The 18,577-nt window shown below is 46.7% G+C and overlaps 1 protein-coding gene across 1 annotated transcript in view; it reads right to left on the bottom strand.

The window, feature by feature from the left end:
* LOC139268296 (rasGAP-activating-like protein 1) overlaps window positions 1–18,577 on the bottom strand; it is a 328,378-nt gene that overhangs the window by 228,671 nt on the left and 81,130 nt on the right. The window contains exon 6 of the mRNA XM_070886357.1: window positions 564–645. Within this exon, the coding sequence (XP_070742458.1) occupies window positions 564–645 (82 nt within the window). The remainder of the gene's footprint in view (window positions 1–563; window positions 646–18,577) is intronic.

The following is an 18,577-nucleotide window of genomic DNA, read 5'->3' as shown; positions in this document are numbered from 1 at the left end:
GCCCTTTCCCAGGAGCCCTGCAAATGTGTTTCCTTCAGGTACGTATCCAATTCCCTTCTGCAAGCCAGGATTGAATGTGCCTCCACCACCCTTTCAGGTAGTGCATTCCAGATCCTAATCACTTGCTGTTTTCCCTCATGTCATCTTTGGATCTCTAGCTCATCACCTTAAATCTGTGTCCTCTGGTTCTTGACCCTTCTGCCAATGGGAACATTTTCTCTCTATTTAATCTTGAGCCCTCATGATTTTGAACAGTAATTTTTGTTCATCGGTTCCTTATAGATGGGATAAATTCTGATAAATAGTTCTGGCGATAGGTCAGCGACCTGAAACTCTGTTTCTCTCTCCAAAGATGCTGCCTGACCTGCTGAGTGTTCCCAGCACTTTCTGCTTTTATTTGAGATTTCCAGCACCCACAGTATTTTGCTTTTGTAGTGCAATCAGTTGTATTTTCAACTCTTAAATGCCGAGTGCCTTTAATGTAAACGTAAAAATAGCTTGTTCGGCGTTAGCCACATCTCCAGGAATAAACAGAACAGACAATGCAAGGATGAGAGACTTACGGCTGTTTCTGTAGTTTTGTTGTTAAATACCACTCTTGCAAATGGATCTGATGTGCCAGAAATGTCTCTTGGTGCGAGGTCTCTAGGAAGATAATAAAGAAGTAAAAGTCCATGATATTTCCTGAGTAGGTGATTATTAAATTAATGTCTCTCCTACTGCTAATTAGTGCTGATAAGAGTAAATCCATCAAGAAAATCTCAGCAACAACATAGTACCTAATGGGGCTGGAATTCTTCTCTAATTTTAGTCTAAAAGTAGATCGAGTTTCACTGTGATTTGTAACAGTCGCCACTGCTAAGATGTGTGCTACTTTTGGAATTCCTCCTGCCTTCAAGGAGTTGGAAGACAAGGAGAGATTGAGTAGACTAGGCCTATATTCCCTAGAATTTAGAAGAATGAGAGGTGATCTCATTGACATGTATAAAATTCTAACAGGGCTTGGCAGGGTAGATGCAGGGAAGATGTTTCCCCCGGCTGTGGCGTCTAGAACTAAGGGTCACTATCTCAGAATAAGGGGTCAGCTATTTAGGACTGAGATGAGGAGAACTTTCTTCAAAAGGTTGTGAATCTTTGGAATTCTCTACCCCAGAGGGCTGTAGATGCTCAGTCATTGAGTATATTCAAGATTGAGATCAATTGATTTTTGAATATTAAGGAAATCAAGGAATATGGGGATAGTGTGAGAAGATGCAGTTGAGGTAGAAGATCAGCCATGATCTTATTGAATGGCAGAGCAGGCTTGAGGGGCCGAATGACCTACTCCTGCCCCTATTTCTTATGTTCTTGTGTAAGGAGGATTTCAGCCGATTCATCATTGCGAGGTGTGCCTGCACCTGAGGTGGGGGGGTCATGGACTTCCCATTACGCAGGTGGGCTGGTCCCAGCGAGAACCGTTTGGGGATGTTAGAGGAGACCTCATGAGGCGGTCTTTCTTCTAACTGGTATGGCGTGGCTGTTACCGTCCCAAACGGGGCAGTAGGCAATTTCAGGGCCATAACATCATAGAATCTTACAGCGCAGAAGGAGGCCATTTTGCCCGTCCTACCTGTGCTTTGCAAGAGCTATCCAATTTAGTCCCATGCTCCAGCTTTTTCTCCATAACTCTGAACAGTGGCTAAGTTCTGAAAGTACTTCTCACAGTACAGATTCAAAGACAGATAAATGTCACATTGTGGCGTGCCAGAAGAGCATCACTTGACTTTCAGCAGATATCAGAGGACAGAGACCCTGCCGACGCACTCATGGACTGCTGAGCCTGGCATTTAAACTCCTGTCAATTTTGTGACCTTTTCACTGCTGAGTGTGCTCGCTTATAGCCATTATTAAATAAGTTCCAGTGGTGAACAAAACAGGCATAACTCTTAGACTGCCAACAGGGTCAGGGAAACTCCAGTGTTCCTGGGCTGACTGATTTTGTTTGTTTGTAGCTCATAAACCGTGACACAAATGAAATGTAATACGACGGCAATAAGTTACACGCATCATTCCAGTTTCCCAGTCATTCGAAAGTCCAGGGGGCCGAAATGGCCCCCACGCCCCGTGCCCCGTCCAGGGGCGGTAACCTTCCGGGCCCGGGTCAGTTATCGCCCGGGCAGGAAGTCCCGCCGCTGAATGGAATTGCCCTTTGCGCCCCTCGACTGAGGCAGAATGCTGCCTCGGGCGCTCCTCCTCGTTGGAGGGGTGCTCCCACGGCGTCAGCGTGGCGCTGGACTCAGTTCCGCGTAGTGCTGACACGCCACGAAGCCCCTCCCTTTCAATTAAAGGAAGGGCCACTGCGGACTCTGCATGCACTTTGGTGGCCACCAGGGACAATCTCGACCCAAAGAGGAGTCATCATCATAGGCAGTCCCTCGAATCGAGGATGACTTGCTTCCACGTCAAAATGTTCACGTGGTTCAATGAAGGACCTAAAATTTCACGTCCCGAACTAAATCTTGAAGATGCCCTTGCGTGGATCTTTTTATCGTTGCACACCAGCCACCACACGGGCTTGACAGAGCTAGGTCTTGGTCCAGTAGCAAGGATTAACCAAGACGACTGGAGACCAGCTCTGCTGCACGGACCTAGTGCGCACACATATCGCAGTGTGGGCTGGCCCGTGCTGCCCCTGGGCCCTCACCTCTGCTGGGCCGCAAACTCGCGCCTCTCCTGGGCCCTGATCACGTCCCTCTACAATCTTTTGCTGCTCCTTCGCCCCGACCTCGCTGCTCCTGCTGTATCTGCCCACACTCCAATCACCGACCTGGATCTTGGTGACCTGGATCTTGGTGACGTTCCTCTTCACTGCTGGTGCTCTCCTGCTCCAGCACGTACTGCTCTCTGGAGTGGTATGTCGCCACGCTACTCCTTCCGCTCCCCAGCCTGCTCCGATGGTGTTCGCAGAGTGCAAAGAGGAGTGCCGGGCTGCATGATAACGGTCCAGTCGAGATGAGGGACGCCACTGTCGGACCGACGGAAGAGTCAGCTCACAAAAAAAAATGGCGGCCCGGGGTGCACACGACATCCCCTTTAATGGGTGCCCCGGGCGCTTGTCAGCGTATCCGCAAAGGGGTCAGTGTGGGGTCGGCACGCACGGCAAAGAAGTCATTGGTAGGTGTGCATGGGGCGCAAAACGTGGGGCGCGGCACTAACTTCAAATCGGCCCCAGCCCCAAAATCTCGGGGGCAATTTTGCCCACCGTTAGCGCCTCCCAGCGGCACTAAGGGGGCGCAAAAAAGGAGCATTTTTTCCACCCAGATTCCGAAGTAAGGCACACAGCTGAACCCGAGTAAACGTCACTACAGCACTGAAAGCATTCACTGCTGGCTTAACTGGCAGGTATTAAAGAGGCGCTGTCCATATTCAGGAGAAAAGTTAGCCAGAAAGCTTTTGACAAAAGACAGTCACCTGGAATCTCCTGATCGTCCTTCGATCTTTCACAAAAGCTACGGCAGAGTTCGGGAAGAACACACTGGACTGGGAGAAGCACCATGGAAATTCTACCCCAATGCTTTTTTACGAGTTAAAATAGCCCAGCAAATCTTCCCCTTCACCTTTCTCTCTTTCCCAGTTGTCCAGCCCCAAATATCCTGGGGTCTGAGAGAAACGAACAAGCATAAGAACATAAGAAATAGGAATAGGCCATTTGGCCCCTCGAGGCTGCTCCACCATTCAATAAGACCTTCTACCTCAACTCTACTTTATACTGATTGAATGTAGATCAATGTAGACCCAGATTGAAAGCCCAATTTCCACCCCGGGGTGGCCAGGAACCTGTTTCCACTGCGATTCCGCCCCATTTAGACCCAGCAGGGTCAGGGAGCAGTGGGCTGTGGCATAGCTGTGGTATTCTGTCAAACTGAAATTCAGATGTTGCAATAATGACAGGTAAAAACTGTAACTTATTTGTCCAGTTCTCCAATATTTTACTCTTTCTTTGGTTGCCTCTCTGTGTGTGTAGCTTCATTTTTTGGCTTTCTACTTTCACTTGTCACTCAAGTATGCTTTGGCAAGTTTCATTGATTTGACAGCACAAGCTATACAGATATAATTAGTTACTATTGGTGTGTGTAAGACAAAGGCTAAACTGTTTAAATTATCCTCAATCAAGTTTCAGTGCTGATTGAATGAATCCTCTCGCTCGACAAAATGCAGCATTCTGATTGTTTGCTTTATTCCAAAACTTGATTGATGATAATTTAAATCTTCTTGAGAATACCTTTTGATCACACACTCAAACACACGATGGACTGTAAACAGCAACGGAGAGTTTCCCATTGCTGCCTGAGGATAGGCAGTGATTTCTAAACACTCCAAAGGTCAAATGAATAAGGAAGTGGTTCAAATAATAGCAAAAACTGTGATCAAATGATGGGCCCAAATTTGGCCAGTACAGATTTCTGGCGCACTCACCAGAGTTGCGCTGCTTTTGTAGAACTCCAAGGGTGCCAAAAATCTTCGGGCCGAGTTTGGCCACTCCCCAGCCTCTCCTCCATGGTGGCGTAGCGTGGCAACTGGATTCGGGGGCAGAGTCAGGTCCCGGCGCTGAAAACGGTGCCGGGACCTCTGCACATGCGCGCTGGAGTGTGCGCGCACGCGCTGTAGCTCCTAGCCCCCAGAATCTGAGAGTGTGAGATGCAAGCTGTGTGGGAGGGGCCAACGCTCGCCGTCCCTATCCCGGGCCGAGTGGCCTGCCGCACAGGCCGGCCACTGCCTTCCCGCGCTGAAGGCTACAAGAGACAGGGTGGTGGGGGAAGAGTCTTGATCGGGGGGGGGGGAGGGGAAGAGTTTTGGGGGGGAAGGGAAAGAGTTTTGGGAGGGAAGGGGAAGAGTTTTGATGGGGGGGAGAGGAAGAGTTTTTGGGGGGGGAGGGGAAGTGTTTTGATGGGGGGGAGGGGAAGAGTTTTTGGGGGGAGGGGAAGTGTTTTGATGGGGGGGAGGGGGAGAGTTTTTGGGGGGAGGGGAAAAGTTTTGATCGGGGGTGGAGGGAGAAAAGAATCTTCAAAGATTTTCCAGTACTTTAATATCTAGCTATCGTTGCTAAAAATAGACTCAGTTTAATCAGGCTGATAGCACCTACACCCTGTCCAGTCTCACTGCTTGGGATTAAAAAAAAACTAGCATTCCTATCATAATACTGCCATTTGGAGGCTAGCTATGCTGATCTCTTAATTCACCGCTGGGTTTTTCAGAACGTACAAAAGTGGGCACTTACTCTGGCCTAATTTAGTTTGGAGTAAGTTTTAGCTGGCTAAACTTGCTTAAATGGCCAAAACAGGCTTATGTGGCTGGTAACGCTCCCTTTTGAAAAAAAACTGAACTAAAAAGAAACCCAACTAACTCACTTACACTGGAACAACTTAAATGGGGAGAATTGCGAGTTTTAAGTTACTCCAAAAAAATCTAGTTGCTCCAAAAAAACCAGAGCAACTCCTGGGGAAACTTGGAGGAAATTCAGTTTAGTGCGATAAAGGTAAAGTTAATGGTTTTGTTCCAATATCTGATTGTGTGCTACCAATACTGCTGTTGCTCATCATCATCATCATCATAGGCGGTCCCTTGAAATGAGGATGAATTGCATAGCTGTTGCTATGAGCACAAATGAACACAGGACAACACTATTTCCACAGGACTTTCCCCTACTGGCCAAGCACTTCCCCGCGGAGTAAAACGCCAAGGGCCGAAATTGCCCTGCACCCCGTTTGAGGGCAGTTACCGATACCGAGTCGGAAATTCAGGTTCCCCCTCCCCCACAAGAAGAGGAGCGCACTGTCACACACTCCACTTCCTGTTGGGGCAGTGTCCCGGGGTGCTACGCGGGCGGGATCGGCAGTGCGACATGGCTTCACCGCATTGCGCTAATGCGTTTCAACGCTCTTCCCTTCCGTTAAAGGGTAGGGACGCTGCGAACTCTGCAGCCCGGCGCCCAAACGGAGTGCCAGGCTGCACGATCGCGGCCCGGGCCACGCGACATTGATGGAGCACGGGCCGACCAGTGAGTCGGCCGAAGAAAACAAATGGCGGTGCGTGGCGCAGCGCACCTCCTCTTTAACTTCCGCCCCAGGAGCGGAGGTCGGCCCGGTCCGCGAGGCTGGAGTGGGCATCGCCTGCGGCAACCTCGCAGAGCGCCGGGCAATTTCAGCCACGGGGTACAAAGGGTTGTGGCACATGGCGTTGACATCATCGCCGGAGATGCGATGGCCCAAGGCGCTTCTAGTGGGATGTGGGGCTACCGTGTTTGTGCCTCTGCTAACTCCCGCGCAATTTCGCGGGAGCCAGTAGTGCCCACCGCCCCCCTCCCACCCCCGGGAGAAAACAGGCTCGCAAAACATGGCAACCTGCCCCCCCAACCCTCATAGTACTTCCTAATCTACTCAGTACCATTGGAACATAATCCAACTGCAGCAAATTGCCTAATTGTTCATTGAGTGCTATGACCAGAATAACATGGGGACTATGGGGATCGTGCCCAGGGTCGCCAGACAAATATGGCTAGGGTTAAACTCAGCATGACACAAAAACTACATCAAACCACAGGATCAGCTTCATTTAAGTATAGTGTTTTGTGATATGATTTGCTTTAAAAAAAAGAAAGAAAGACTTGCATTTATATCATTATCATAGGCAGTCCCTCGGAATCGAGGAAGACTTGCTTCCACTCCTGAAGTGAGTTCTTTGGTGGCTGAACAGTCTAGTACGAGGGCCACAGGCTCTGTCACAGGTGGGACAGATAGTCGTTGAGGGAAGGGGTGGGTGGGACTGGGTTGCCACACGCTCTTTAAATGCATGCTCTCGGCGTTGAGACTCGAGGTGCTCAGCGCCCTCTCGGATGCACTTCCTCCACTTAGTGGGGTCTTGGGCCAGGGACTCCCAGGTGTCAGTGGTGATGTTGCACTTTATCAGGGAGCCTTTGAGGGTGTCCTTGTAGCGTTTCCGCTGCCCACCTTTGGCTCGTTTGCATTTATATCATCATCATTTATGTAGCACTTTTCACGACCACTGGTTGTCTCAAAATGCTAATGACGTACTTTTGAAGTGCAGCCACTGTTGTACTGTGGGAAATTTATTGATATTATTAAATTAATTTATTATTAATGTACTGTGTAAACATTCTACGATCCTATATCTTCACGGGTTTGATGGATGGGGAGGAGGGTTTTGCGAGGAAGGCGGGAGGGAATTGGGGGTTGCGGGGTGCGTCAGGGGCCCCAGTATTCTTAAATAAAAACAGAAAATGCTGGAAATACTCAGCAGGTCAGGCAGCATCTGTGGAGAGAGAAACAGCGTTAACGTTTCAGATCAACGGCAGATGCTGCCTGACCTGCTGAATATTGCCAGCATTTTCTGTTTTTTTTTTCAGATTTCCGGCATCTGCAGTATTTTGCTGTTGCCCCAAGAATTCCTAATCTAGTTCTGCCCAAAACCAATAAGTGTAGGAAACTCTGCTAGAGTTCTGTATTGGCCTGTCAAGATTTCAAAGTTGTTAATCTTCATTAAAATTTCAGATGTAAGGCCGCCGGCCTGAAGCATTAACTCGTTCTCTCTCCGCAGATGTTGCCTGACATGCTGAGTGTTTCCAGCATTTTCTGCTTCTGTTTCATTAAAAGTTTTAATTACTTTAGCTTTAACTCTGTAAAGTCTTGTAGATTTACAAGGCTTTTTTTTCCTTAACAACTCATTAATTCGAAGAAGATGAACAAACTCCCTGCCTGGAAAATGGAATTAGCTCTGATACCTTCTGAGCTCCTCGTTTTGTGCTCTTCAGCACATTCTGTTTATTAGAGTTGTACGAGAAGTAATTTGGCATAGTTTATATAATTGCATCCTTGAAAGAAATAGCTGAATAGAGTGGAAATCTTTAAAAACCAATACATCATATATTACAACAACAACAACTTGTATTTATATAGCATTTTTAAATGAATAATTCCAAGGCGTTTCACAGGAGTATTATGAGAGAATAATTTGACACCGAGCCGCATAAGTAGAAATTAGCACAGGTGACCAAACGCTTGGTCAGAGAGGTATGTATTAAGAAGCATCTTGAAGGAGGAAAGAGAGGTAGAGAGGTGGAGAGGTTTAGGCAGGGAGTTCCAGAGCTTGGGACCAAGGCAACAGAAGGCATGGCCACCAATGGTTGAAAGATTATAATCAGGAATGCGCAAGAGGGAAGAATTAGAGGAGCGCAGACACCTCGGGGGTTGTGGGGCTGGAGGAGATTACAGAGATAGGGAGGGGTGAGGCCATGAAGGGATTGGAAAATAAAATGAGAATTTTGAAATCGAGGCATTGCTTAACTGGAAGCCAATGTAGGTCAGCGAGCACAGGTGAAGAGGACTTGTTGCAAATTAAGACACGGCCAGCCGAGTTTTGGATCACCTCTAGTTTACGTAGGGTAGAATGTGGGAGGCCAGCCAGGAATGCGTTGGAATAGTCAAGTCTAGAGATAACAAAGGCATGGACGAGGGTTTCAGCAGCTGAGGCAAGGGCGGAGACGGACGATGTTACGGAGGTGGAAATAGGTGGTCTTAGTTATGCTGCGGATATGTGGTCGTAATTGGAGAACTGTCCTCTCATTGCTGTTAACCTTTTGGCATTTGGTTTGAAAACGTGTGCTGCCTGATATTAGTAACAAGCACATAGATTCATCCCAGTGAAATCCTTCATTTGCTATTTTAAAAAGATCTTGAATTGTTTGTTCAAAAAATTACCCCATGGGTTGTGAAGCTGGCCAACATCCGCTCTAGGGGCGGTGCTTAAAGGTGCGGGCGCCAGGACCCGGGCCGCCATCTATTTTTGTCAGCTGACTCTGGGCTCGGCTCGACGATGGCGGCTATAGTGTGGTCCGGGTCGCCATCGTGCAGCCTGGCACTCTGTTTTGGCCCAGTCGCACGCTGCCCTGGTGGCCCAGTGGAGGCCATCAGAGGCCGTGCAGAGTTGTGCAGCGGCCCTCCCCTTTAAGCGAAGGGGAGGGGCATTGAAGCACGTCAGCGCTATGTGGAGCAACCGCATAGTGTTTGACTCCACCCCCTAGCAACGTCCTGGTTACCGTCTCCAAAGGAAGTGGAGCCCCAAATCATGCAACAATGGAAACTAAAGCATCTTCCACCCCATAATATTTTCCATTAACATTCAACACATAGCATTTCAATTGCTTGTACTTAAAACAAAACTAACGCCACATCTGTTGTAAAGTTTGAAAAATGTAGCAGTGCACATTAAAGACGCTACTGGGGCAGACAGCATCGTTTTCAAAAGGTCAAGTGTCACAAATCTTCTGCAATTCATTCAGGAACTTACTAATTTAATGGACTAAGACTAATGAACTAGTGGACGTAAAATAAAAATCATCATAGGCGGTCCCTCGGAATCGAGGAAGACTTGTTTCCACTCCCAAAGTGAGTTCTTTGATAGCTGAACAGTCCGATATGATAGCCACAGACCCTGTCACAGGTGGGACAGATATTCGTCGAGGGAAGGGGTGGGTGGGGCTGGTTTGCCGCCCGCTCCTTCCACTGCCTGCACTTGACCTCTTCACGCTCTTTGCGTTGAAACTCGAAGAGCTCAACGCTCTCCCGGATGCACTTTCTCCATTTAGAGAGATCTTTGGCCAGGGTCTCCCAGGTGTCAGTGGTGATGTCGCACTTTACCAGGGAGGCTTTGAGGGTGTCCTTGTAACGTTTCTGCTGCCCACCTTTGACTCGTTTACTGTGAAGGAGCTCCGCGTAAAGCATTTGCTTAGGGAGTCTCGTATCTTGCATGCGAAGTATGTGGCCTGCCCAGCGAAGCTGATTGAGTGTGGTCAGTGTTTCAGTACTGGGGATGTTAGCCTGGTCAAGGACACTGATATTGGTGCGCCTGTCCTCCCAGGGGATTTGCAGGATCTTGAGGAGACATCGTAGGTGATATATCTCCAGCGACTTGAGGTGCCTTCTATACATCGTCCATGTCTCTGATCCATACAGGAGGGCGGGTATTACTACAGCCCTGTAGACCATGAGCTTGGTGGTAGATTTGAGGGCCTGGTCTTCAAACACTCTTTTCCTCAGATGGCCGAAGGCTACACTGGCGCACTGGAGGCAATGTTGAATCTCCGCATCAATGCCTGCCTTTGTTGATAAGAGGCTCCCGAGATATGGGAAATGGTCCACGTTGTCGAGGGCCGCACAATGAATCTTGATGATTGGAGGGTAATGCTGTGCGGTGGGGACAGGCTGGTGGAGGACCTTTGTCTTATGGATGTTAAGCGTAAGGACCATGCTTTTATATGCCTCAGTGAATACGTTGAATATATCCTGAAGTTCAGCCTCAGAATGTGCACAGACGCAGGTGTCATCCGCGTACTGCAGCTCAATGACAGAGGTTGGGGTAATCTTGGACCTGGCCTGGAGGCGGCGTAGGTTACGCAGCTTCCCACTGGTTCTGTAGTTTAGTTCCACTCCAGTTGGGAACTTGTTGATTGTGAGGTGGAGCATGGCAGCGAGGAAGATTGAGAAGAGGGTTGGAGCGATGACGCAGCCCTGTTTGACCCTGGTCTGGACGTGGATTGGGTCTGTAATGGATCCGTTGGTAAGGATCATGGCCTGCATGTCGTCGTGAAGCAGGTGAAGGATGTTGACAAACTTTTGGGGGCGTCCCAAACAGAGGAGGACACTCCATAGACCCTCACGGTTGACAGTGTCAAAGGCCTTTGTAAGATCGAAAAAGGCCTTGTATAAGGGCTGGAGCTGCTCCCTGCATTTTTCCTGCAGCTGTCGCACTGCAAAGATCATGTCCGTTGTGCTCCGTAGGGAACGAAATCGGCACTGTGATTCCGGGAGGAGCTCCTCGGCCACAGGGAGAAGATGATTGAGGAGAACTCTAGCGACAACTTTCCCAGTGGCTGATAGCAGGGAGATTCCCCTGTAGTTGCCGCAGTCGGACTTGTCCCCTTTTTAAAAAATGGTCACAATCACTGCATCTCTGAGATCTCCCGGCATGCTCCCCTCCCTCCAGATGAGAGAGATGAGGTCATGTATCTGTGCCAACAGCGCCTCTCCGCCATACTTTAGCGCCTCAGCAGGGATTTCATCCGCACCCGTAGCCTTGTTATTCTTGAGCTGTTTTATGGCTTTGCCTACCTCATGCAACGTTGGAGTTTCACTGAGTTGGTGGCGGGTCACATGCTGCGGGATGGAGTCGAGAACACTCGAGTCAAAGGCAGAGTCTCGATTGAGGAGATCTTCAAAGTGCTCCTTCCATTGGGCCCTGACAGCTTCAGGGCCCTTGATGAGTGTTTCCCCGTTCTTGGCCAGGAGTGGAGTGGGGCCTTGGGAGTTTGGACAGTAGGTGGCCTTGACTGCAGTGAAGAATCCTCGCATATCGTGGCTGTCGGCCAGTTGTTGTATCTCCTGTGCTTTCTACATTCACCACCTTTTCTTTAGGTCCCGAGCCTTGGACCTGAGCCTTGAGCCATCTGTAATGTTGTTTTGCAGCTCTCGAGTTGGGTTGCTTGAGGCTCAGAAATGCTTTGTGCTTGCGATCTATTAGTTCTTCGATCTCTTGATCATTTTCATCAAACCAGTCCTGATGTTTTTTGGTTGAGTGACCAAGTGTCCCTTCACGGGCACTGGTTATACCGGCCTGGAGGGCAAACCAAGGGCAGAGGACACTGGCTGTATAGGGCTCTCTTAGCTGGGTCTCAAAGTGCCCCGGCATTAACTTTTTTGCGGAACTGCTTCTGCTGTCCCCTCTGCTTTGGAGCTATGTTAATGTTGATGATGGATCGGATTAGGCGGTGGTACGTCCAGCAGTCGTCAGCTCCTGTCATGGCACGGGTGATGCACACATCCTTGCGATCCCTGGCTCGGACGATGACATAGTCAAGTAGGTGCCAGCGTTTGGAGCAAGGGTGTTGCCATGATGCCTTGTATTTGTCTCTCTGGTGGAACAGGGTGTTGGTGATGAGGAGTTCATGTTCTAGACATTTTGTCAGGAGTAGGGTACCACTGGAGTTGGATTTCCCTACCCCCCTCTGCCAATCACGCCTCCCCAGAGGGCTGTGTCTTTGCCGACCCTGGCATTAAATTCACCCAGGAGGATCAATTTGTCGTCCTTGGGGACGCGGGAGAAGGATGTCTTGAGATTGGAATAAAAGCCCTCTTTAGCCTCATCTTAGAAAATAGGTGCAGGAGTAGGCCATTCGGCCCTTCTAGCCTGCACCGCCATTCAATGAGTTCATGGCTGAACATCCAACTTCAGTACCCCATTCCTGCTTTCTCACCATACCCCTTGATAGAAACATAGAAAATAGGTGCAGGAGTAGGCCATTCGGCCCTTCTAGCCTGCACCTCTAAAGACCTTTCACAAGGTTTCACGTACAAGTTTTTGAAAAACAAAAATAGTTGAAATTGGTCTTCTAACACAAAACAGGAGGTCATAGATTCATACAGTACTGAAGGAGGTCATTCAGCCCACCATGCCTCTCCTAGCTCTTTGAAAGAGCTATCCAATTAGTCCCACTTCCCTGCTCTTTCTGCACATCCCTGCAAATTTTGCCTTGATATTGTCAAGGACGTTGTAGGGGAGACTGATAGCATTCAAATGGTACTCGAACAAAATAAGGTCCACTGGGAAATTTGGATGTGCATGATTTTCTGGCCATTTAAGAGGATGATTGGAAAGTCATGCACCTGAATTTCCAATATGCACACTCACAGGAACACAAAGTCAGAAAATTATCCCTATAGTGCCAGAGTTGAAAAAAGTAGACCACAATGTTATTCTCTGGTCTTCATTTGTTTGTTCAAGTGGTCAGACAGAATGTTCAAATATTTTCTTTTTGGATGTTTTTTTTTACCTGTGGCAGTTCATCTTCCTCATGGGGCTAAGTTGTGAAACATGACTGTGAAATTAGTTTGTTGAAAGTAATAGGCTTGATTGGTCAATTTACATTTTCTTATGAACAATTGTAAGATACATATCACCACAATTTTGCTTCTTTATTATTCATGGTTCTGTCATACATTGTCTAAAGGTGGCAGTTCGGCCAGTAGTAGCGCTCTTGCCTTCAAGTCAGAAGGTCACGGGTTCAATTCCCTTTCTAGAGACTTGATCACATAATCTAGACTGTACTGAGGGAATGTTGCATTGCCGGAATTGATTTCTTTCGGATGAGATGTTAATCCAAGGTTTCACCAGGGAGAGCTCCCAGTGTCCCGGCCAACATGAATCCTTCAATTAACACCTCCAAAAATAGATTAACTGGTCATTTACCTTACTGCTCTTTATGGGATCTTGCTGTGTACACATTCGCTGCTGCATTTGCCTACAAAATAACAGTGACTACACTTCAAAAGTAATTAATTGTCTGTGAAGTGCCTTTAGATGTCCTGAGGATCTGAAAGCGCTATATAAATGCAATGTCTTTCTTTATTCATCCCCTGGAGTAAACTGCACACTCCACTGCTTCCCGTTAAGTATCTTCTTCCTTTAAACTGAAATATCGGTTTGTGCTACTGAACAGAATAAATAGGAAGTAGTTGCTTTGCAATCCATTCCATGTTCAGTTCATTACACAAAACAACCCTCTAAATCTGTGATAAGCTGCATAATTTCTCGCTGAGTATGGTGCAGTTCCAGCCTGTGAAGGTTCTTACCTCTTGATCCATAAAGCTACACCTACGCAGCTTCTTGAGCTGTCGTGACGAATTCATTCACTATGCCCACTCTCTTGACTGAAGGTCATGACAGCAGATGAGGCAAAGAATAGAACATCTATTCCCATATTAAGAAATCCTTTACATTGTGTTATTCTGACATGATAGGCATGTATTTTTTATTCATGGTGTCCTGACTTTAGACTGATGCCTTGAGTTTCTGCTTGTGTCTGTGATCAGTCTACCAGTTTTTTTTTTAATGTTAAACTGTATCTGTCTATGGCTAAATGGGGAGAATTCCATATTTTATGTTGTTTTGTTTTAGTTTTAGTATTATTCCACTTTAAAATAGGCTTTAGCCAGCTGCATCTCCATGGGAATCTCATTGTTGCTGTGGCAATGTTGACCAATGCATGTACGGGCCATCACCATCAACATAGTCAATAGGAGATAACTGTCTCTTTGTGCTTTTCCTGTGTTCAGAATTAAGTCAAAAGACAGAGTTGCTCAGTAGCTTGAGGAACTTAATCGGATTACTTATATATGCATATTGACAAATGGACAAATGGGAAAATTCAGGTGCTCTGTTGAAAAACGATTATCCAGTTCTGACGAAGGTCATTGGCCTGAAACGTTAACTCTGTTTCTCTCTCCACAGATGCTGCCTGACCTGCTGAGTATTTCCAGCATTTCCTGTTTTTATTTCAGATTACCAGCATCCGCAGTATTTTGTTTTTGTGTTTGAAAGAGAAATGGTTTGCCAGCGACGCCCACAACCCGAGAATGAATAAAAAGCACATTTTTTTATAACTGGTTTGGTGATTCTTCCCTCCTCCCCAAAACCTTTTTTTTCTAAATTACTCACATCATTGCAAAAGAGATTTCTTTCTCCCCTGTAATTCCCACAATGGAATTATATTTCTTGTTGAACTTATTGTTGATGAAACACTGCATTAGCGGGAGGGGGGCGGGTGGTCCCTATCGCTCACAACAACTTTCGTCTCATGTCATGTTCAGACCAACAAACTGCAACCATGATATCTCATCTCTGCGACAAAGCATCTCAAGCATTCCATTCCAGCCACGGTGCAACCATCAGCCCATCAGCGACATTAAAACCTCATCCCAGACAAGGGGGGTCATTTTGACTTTGGGCGATAACATAAATTGCAAATTGTCCAAGTCAAAATTAACACCAACATCTTTAGCTCACAACTTTTATTTAACAGCTTAAACTGTATAAAATACTGATTTTTCTTAATGCCATTTTAATGTTAAGTGTGAGCTTTGGCTCAGTGGTCACACTCGGCATCTCTCACTCAGAAGATTGTGGATGATACGTTAAACTGATGTAAAACTGTCTGCTCTTTCAGGTGGATGTAATTGATCTCATGGCGCTATTCAAAAAGGGCAGGGGAGTTCTACCAGTGTCCTCGTCATCATCATAGGCAGTCCCTCGGAATTGAGGAAGACTTGCTTCCACTCTTAACATGAGATCTTAGGTGGCTGTACAGTCCAATACGAGAACCACAGTCTCTGTCACAGGTGCGGCAGATAATTGTTGAGGGAAAGGGTGGGTGGGACTGGTTCGCTGCACGCTCTTTCCGCTGTCTGTGCTTGATTTCTGCATGCTCTCGGTGACGAGACTCGAGGTGCTCAGCGTCCTCCCGGATGCGCTTCCTCTACTTAGGGTGGTCTTTGGCCAGGGTCTCCCAGGTGTCGGTGGGCATGTTGCACTTTATCAGGGAGGCTTTGAGGGTGTCCTTGTAACGTTTCCACTGCCCTTCGTTTGCCGTGAAGGAGTTCCGAGTAGAGCGCTTGCTTTGGGAGTCTCGCGTCTGGCATGCGAACTAGGTGGCCTGCCCAGCGGAACTGATCAAGTGTGGTCAGTGCTTCGATGCTGGGGATTTTGCCCTGATTGAGGACGCTAATGTTGGTGCATCTGTCCTCCCAGAGGATTTGTAGGATCTTGTGGAGACATCGTTTGGTGGTATTTCTCCAGCTTCTGAGCCATACAGGAGGGCGTTTATTACTACAACCCTATAGACCATGAGCTTGGTGGCAGTTTTGAGGGCCTGATCTTCAAACACTCTTTTCCTCAGGCAGCCGAAGACTGCATTGGCGCACAGTTGGCAGTGTTGGATCTTGTCGTCAATGCCTGCTCTTGTTGATAGGAGGCTCCCGACTTATGGGAAGTGGTCCACGTTGTCCAGGCTGCACCGTGGTTCTTGATGACTGGGGGACAGTGCTGTGCGGCAAGGACAAGCTGGTGAAGGACCTTTGTCTTGCTGCTTAGCATAAGGCCCATGCTTTTGTATGCCTCAGTAAATACGTTGACTATGTCCTGGAGTTCAGCCTCTGTATGTGCGCAGACGCAGGCCAATATATAGACCTCAATCAACACCACTAAAACAGATTAACTGGTCATTTATCTCATTGCTCTTTGTGGGACTTTGCTGAGAGTAAATTGGCTGTTGCATTTCCCTACATTACGACAGTACCTACATTTCTAATGTACTTAATCAGCTTTGAGCGTCTGGAAATGGATAACTAGGTAAATAGGATTGTGGATAGGAGTGCAATTTATGAATATGCTTGCAGAGAATTTAATCTCAATAGCTCACTTAGTTCTGTAAATTGCCTGCCAACAGGAATCCTGAAGGGGTAGAGTTTGAAAACAAATTCAGGTATTTTAATTTGCTGCCATCTGTTTGGGGGATGTATGATTATACTGAGGACATCTTCTTTAGAGATTCTAAGGAAAACTTTAAAAATTCTTATTAGTTTACCTACTGACAAACACCACACAAATAAAATTAATGAATATATATATAGAGATAATATTTAAAATGAGACACTTAAGTGAGAAATTGACCTTTATGTAATCCTAATCTCAATGAAATATGACTGGAGCCTTTCATATGAAAGTAATTTCTTAGGGACACTTATAACTGACAGGCTATTATGAACTGTCAACAGGGGCCTAAAGAGAAGCCATTAAATTTACTCTCGTCAGTCAGCAGAGAGGAAACGAATGCACTCAACTGTCTGAACAATAGTAAAGTGCAGCTTTGTGTATATAAGCTTCTAGTCTTGCTCTATAAAATCAGACATGCCCACAAAACAAACACACGTAAAATGGAGATAGCTTTCTACTTTGCCATCATTAAAAGCCTATCTCAGCCGTTTTTATATGTCCCTGAGCCAAGTCCATATCACTTCAGTTATTTGGCCTCATACTATTTTCCAATCATCTGACTGCTTGGTAAAGGGCAAATTCAAAAACAGCAACAGCCATCTATAACTAGAATTCCCACTTGTTGCCAGGATACCTGAATCTGCTCTTTATCTGAATTACAAATCTTAATATTCAATGGAAACAGAATGTTCTACATGAATTACCTAAAGATTTCTGACAGATCTACTCAGTTCCCTTGCTTTAGAATCAGAGAGGCCTGAAAAGCCTCAGGGGGTTATTTTGGTGAAAGGGTGAAAACAGGTGCTAAATGGGTGCTAATAAGACAAGTCTGTTTGAAAGTCTGATTTTAGCACGCAATTTTGGTCCTACTTGCTGATTACTATCATTTGAACTTGCCTTGCGGTGCTAAATCAGACACCTGCAGATTTTGCACTCAAGTGCTGATTAAATGCAATTTTCGTGGAGCGGTATATGTGGGCTCCTCGTACCCACTTCCCTGAAGGTATGGAGTGTCCGAGCTGGCACACAGCAGCAGGTTTCAGGATGGCTCAGAGACCGAGGGAGTGAGCGCACAGGGGCGTGGCACTGGAGGTCCAGAGGAGAAGGTCCAGAGGAGGAGGGATATCCTGTACACACAAGGGGAAAGCAGTTCACCTCATCCTCCTGACCCTCTCTCCTGTAGCAACTGGTGCTGCTCTGCCTGGCCTCATCTCATCCTCCCATTCTTTTCGCAGACCAAGGGGGACCCCTAGCAAGATGTCCATGACCAAGCACTCCCTTTCTCCCCCTGGTGTCCCATAAGGTGGAGTAGCACAGCACTCACTCTTTTTAGGTGAAGTCCTACAGAATTTCCAGAATAAATGTTGATAAGAATGTTGGTGAAGTCTTAACAAAGTGTCCTGATATGTTTCAAAAGTCCTCTTCAAACCTCCAGCAGCAAGTGAACAGTAAAAGGTGAGCATAGCTTTAAGTAGCACTCAAAATTCTCAGCAATAACTTTGTTTACTCCTGTTCAGCTGGTCGCTGTTAGGAGAGGTTGTTAAATTAAGCGTTATCCATTAAAATGACGTGCAGCCTCTTTCATGTCTGCTCGCAGGCAATTTGTCAATCAGCCCCTTAACGATCCTCCGGGCGGTTATTACTAGCACTGGCTTCAACCCCTTTACCAAGATGGAGTCTCACACTAAATGTTGTAGCATAAGATCCCATCTTGACCACTTCTTTACCTCTTTAGTGCCTAAAGTATTCAGCCAAAATCACCCTCTTACAATTTAATGTTAATGAAGCACTGCAATCAATTCAGATCAACAATTTGCCCAAATACATAGACATCTCAGATAGAGTCACACAATCAAGTCTTTATCTGGATGGGATCAGACTGTAAGTTGTTACACCTGAATACAGTACCTCAAATTATAATCACTCTGCTCATTTTACTATCGTGATATTGTAAGCACAATTTTGACAGCCGTAGCATGTGGCAGTGAAAACTACTATGTCACAACCACACAGGCAATTTTTAGCATTTGCAGTGGGCCTTATAAATACAACATAATATTATCTATAAGTTTTATGATCACAGATCCTCCTCCAAAGTGTGTCATGCGCTGAGTACACCCACATAGTCAATATTGATTATAAACCTTAGTACAAATATAAATAATCTTCAATAATCCTTCAATTCACCTAACAAAATTAG

This window comes from Pristiophorus japonicus, chromosome 8, assembly GCF_044704955.1.
Source record: "Pristiophorus japonicus isolate sPriJap1 chromosome 8, sPriJap1.hap1, whole genome shotgun sequence".
Lineage (NCBI taxonomy): Eukaryota > Metazoa > Chordata > Chondrichthyes > Pristiophoridae > Pristiophorus > Pristiophorus japonicus.
This window is presented reverse-complemented; position numbering and strand designations above follow the sequence as displayed.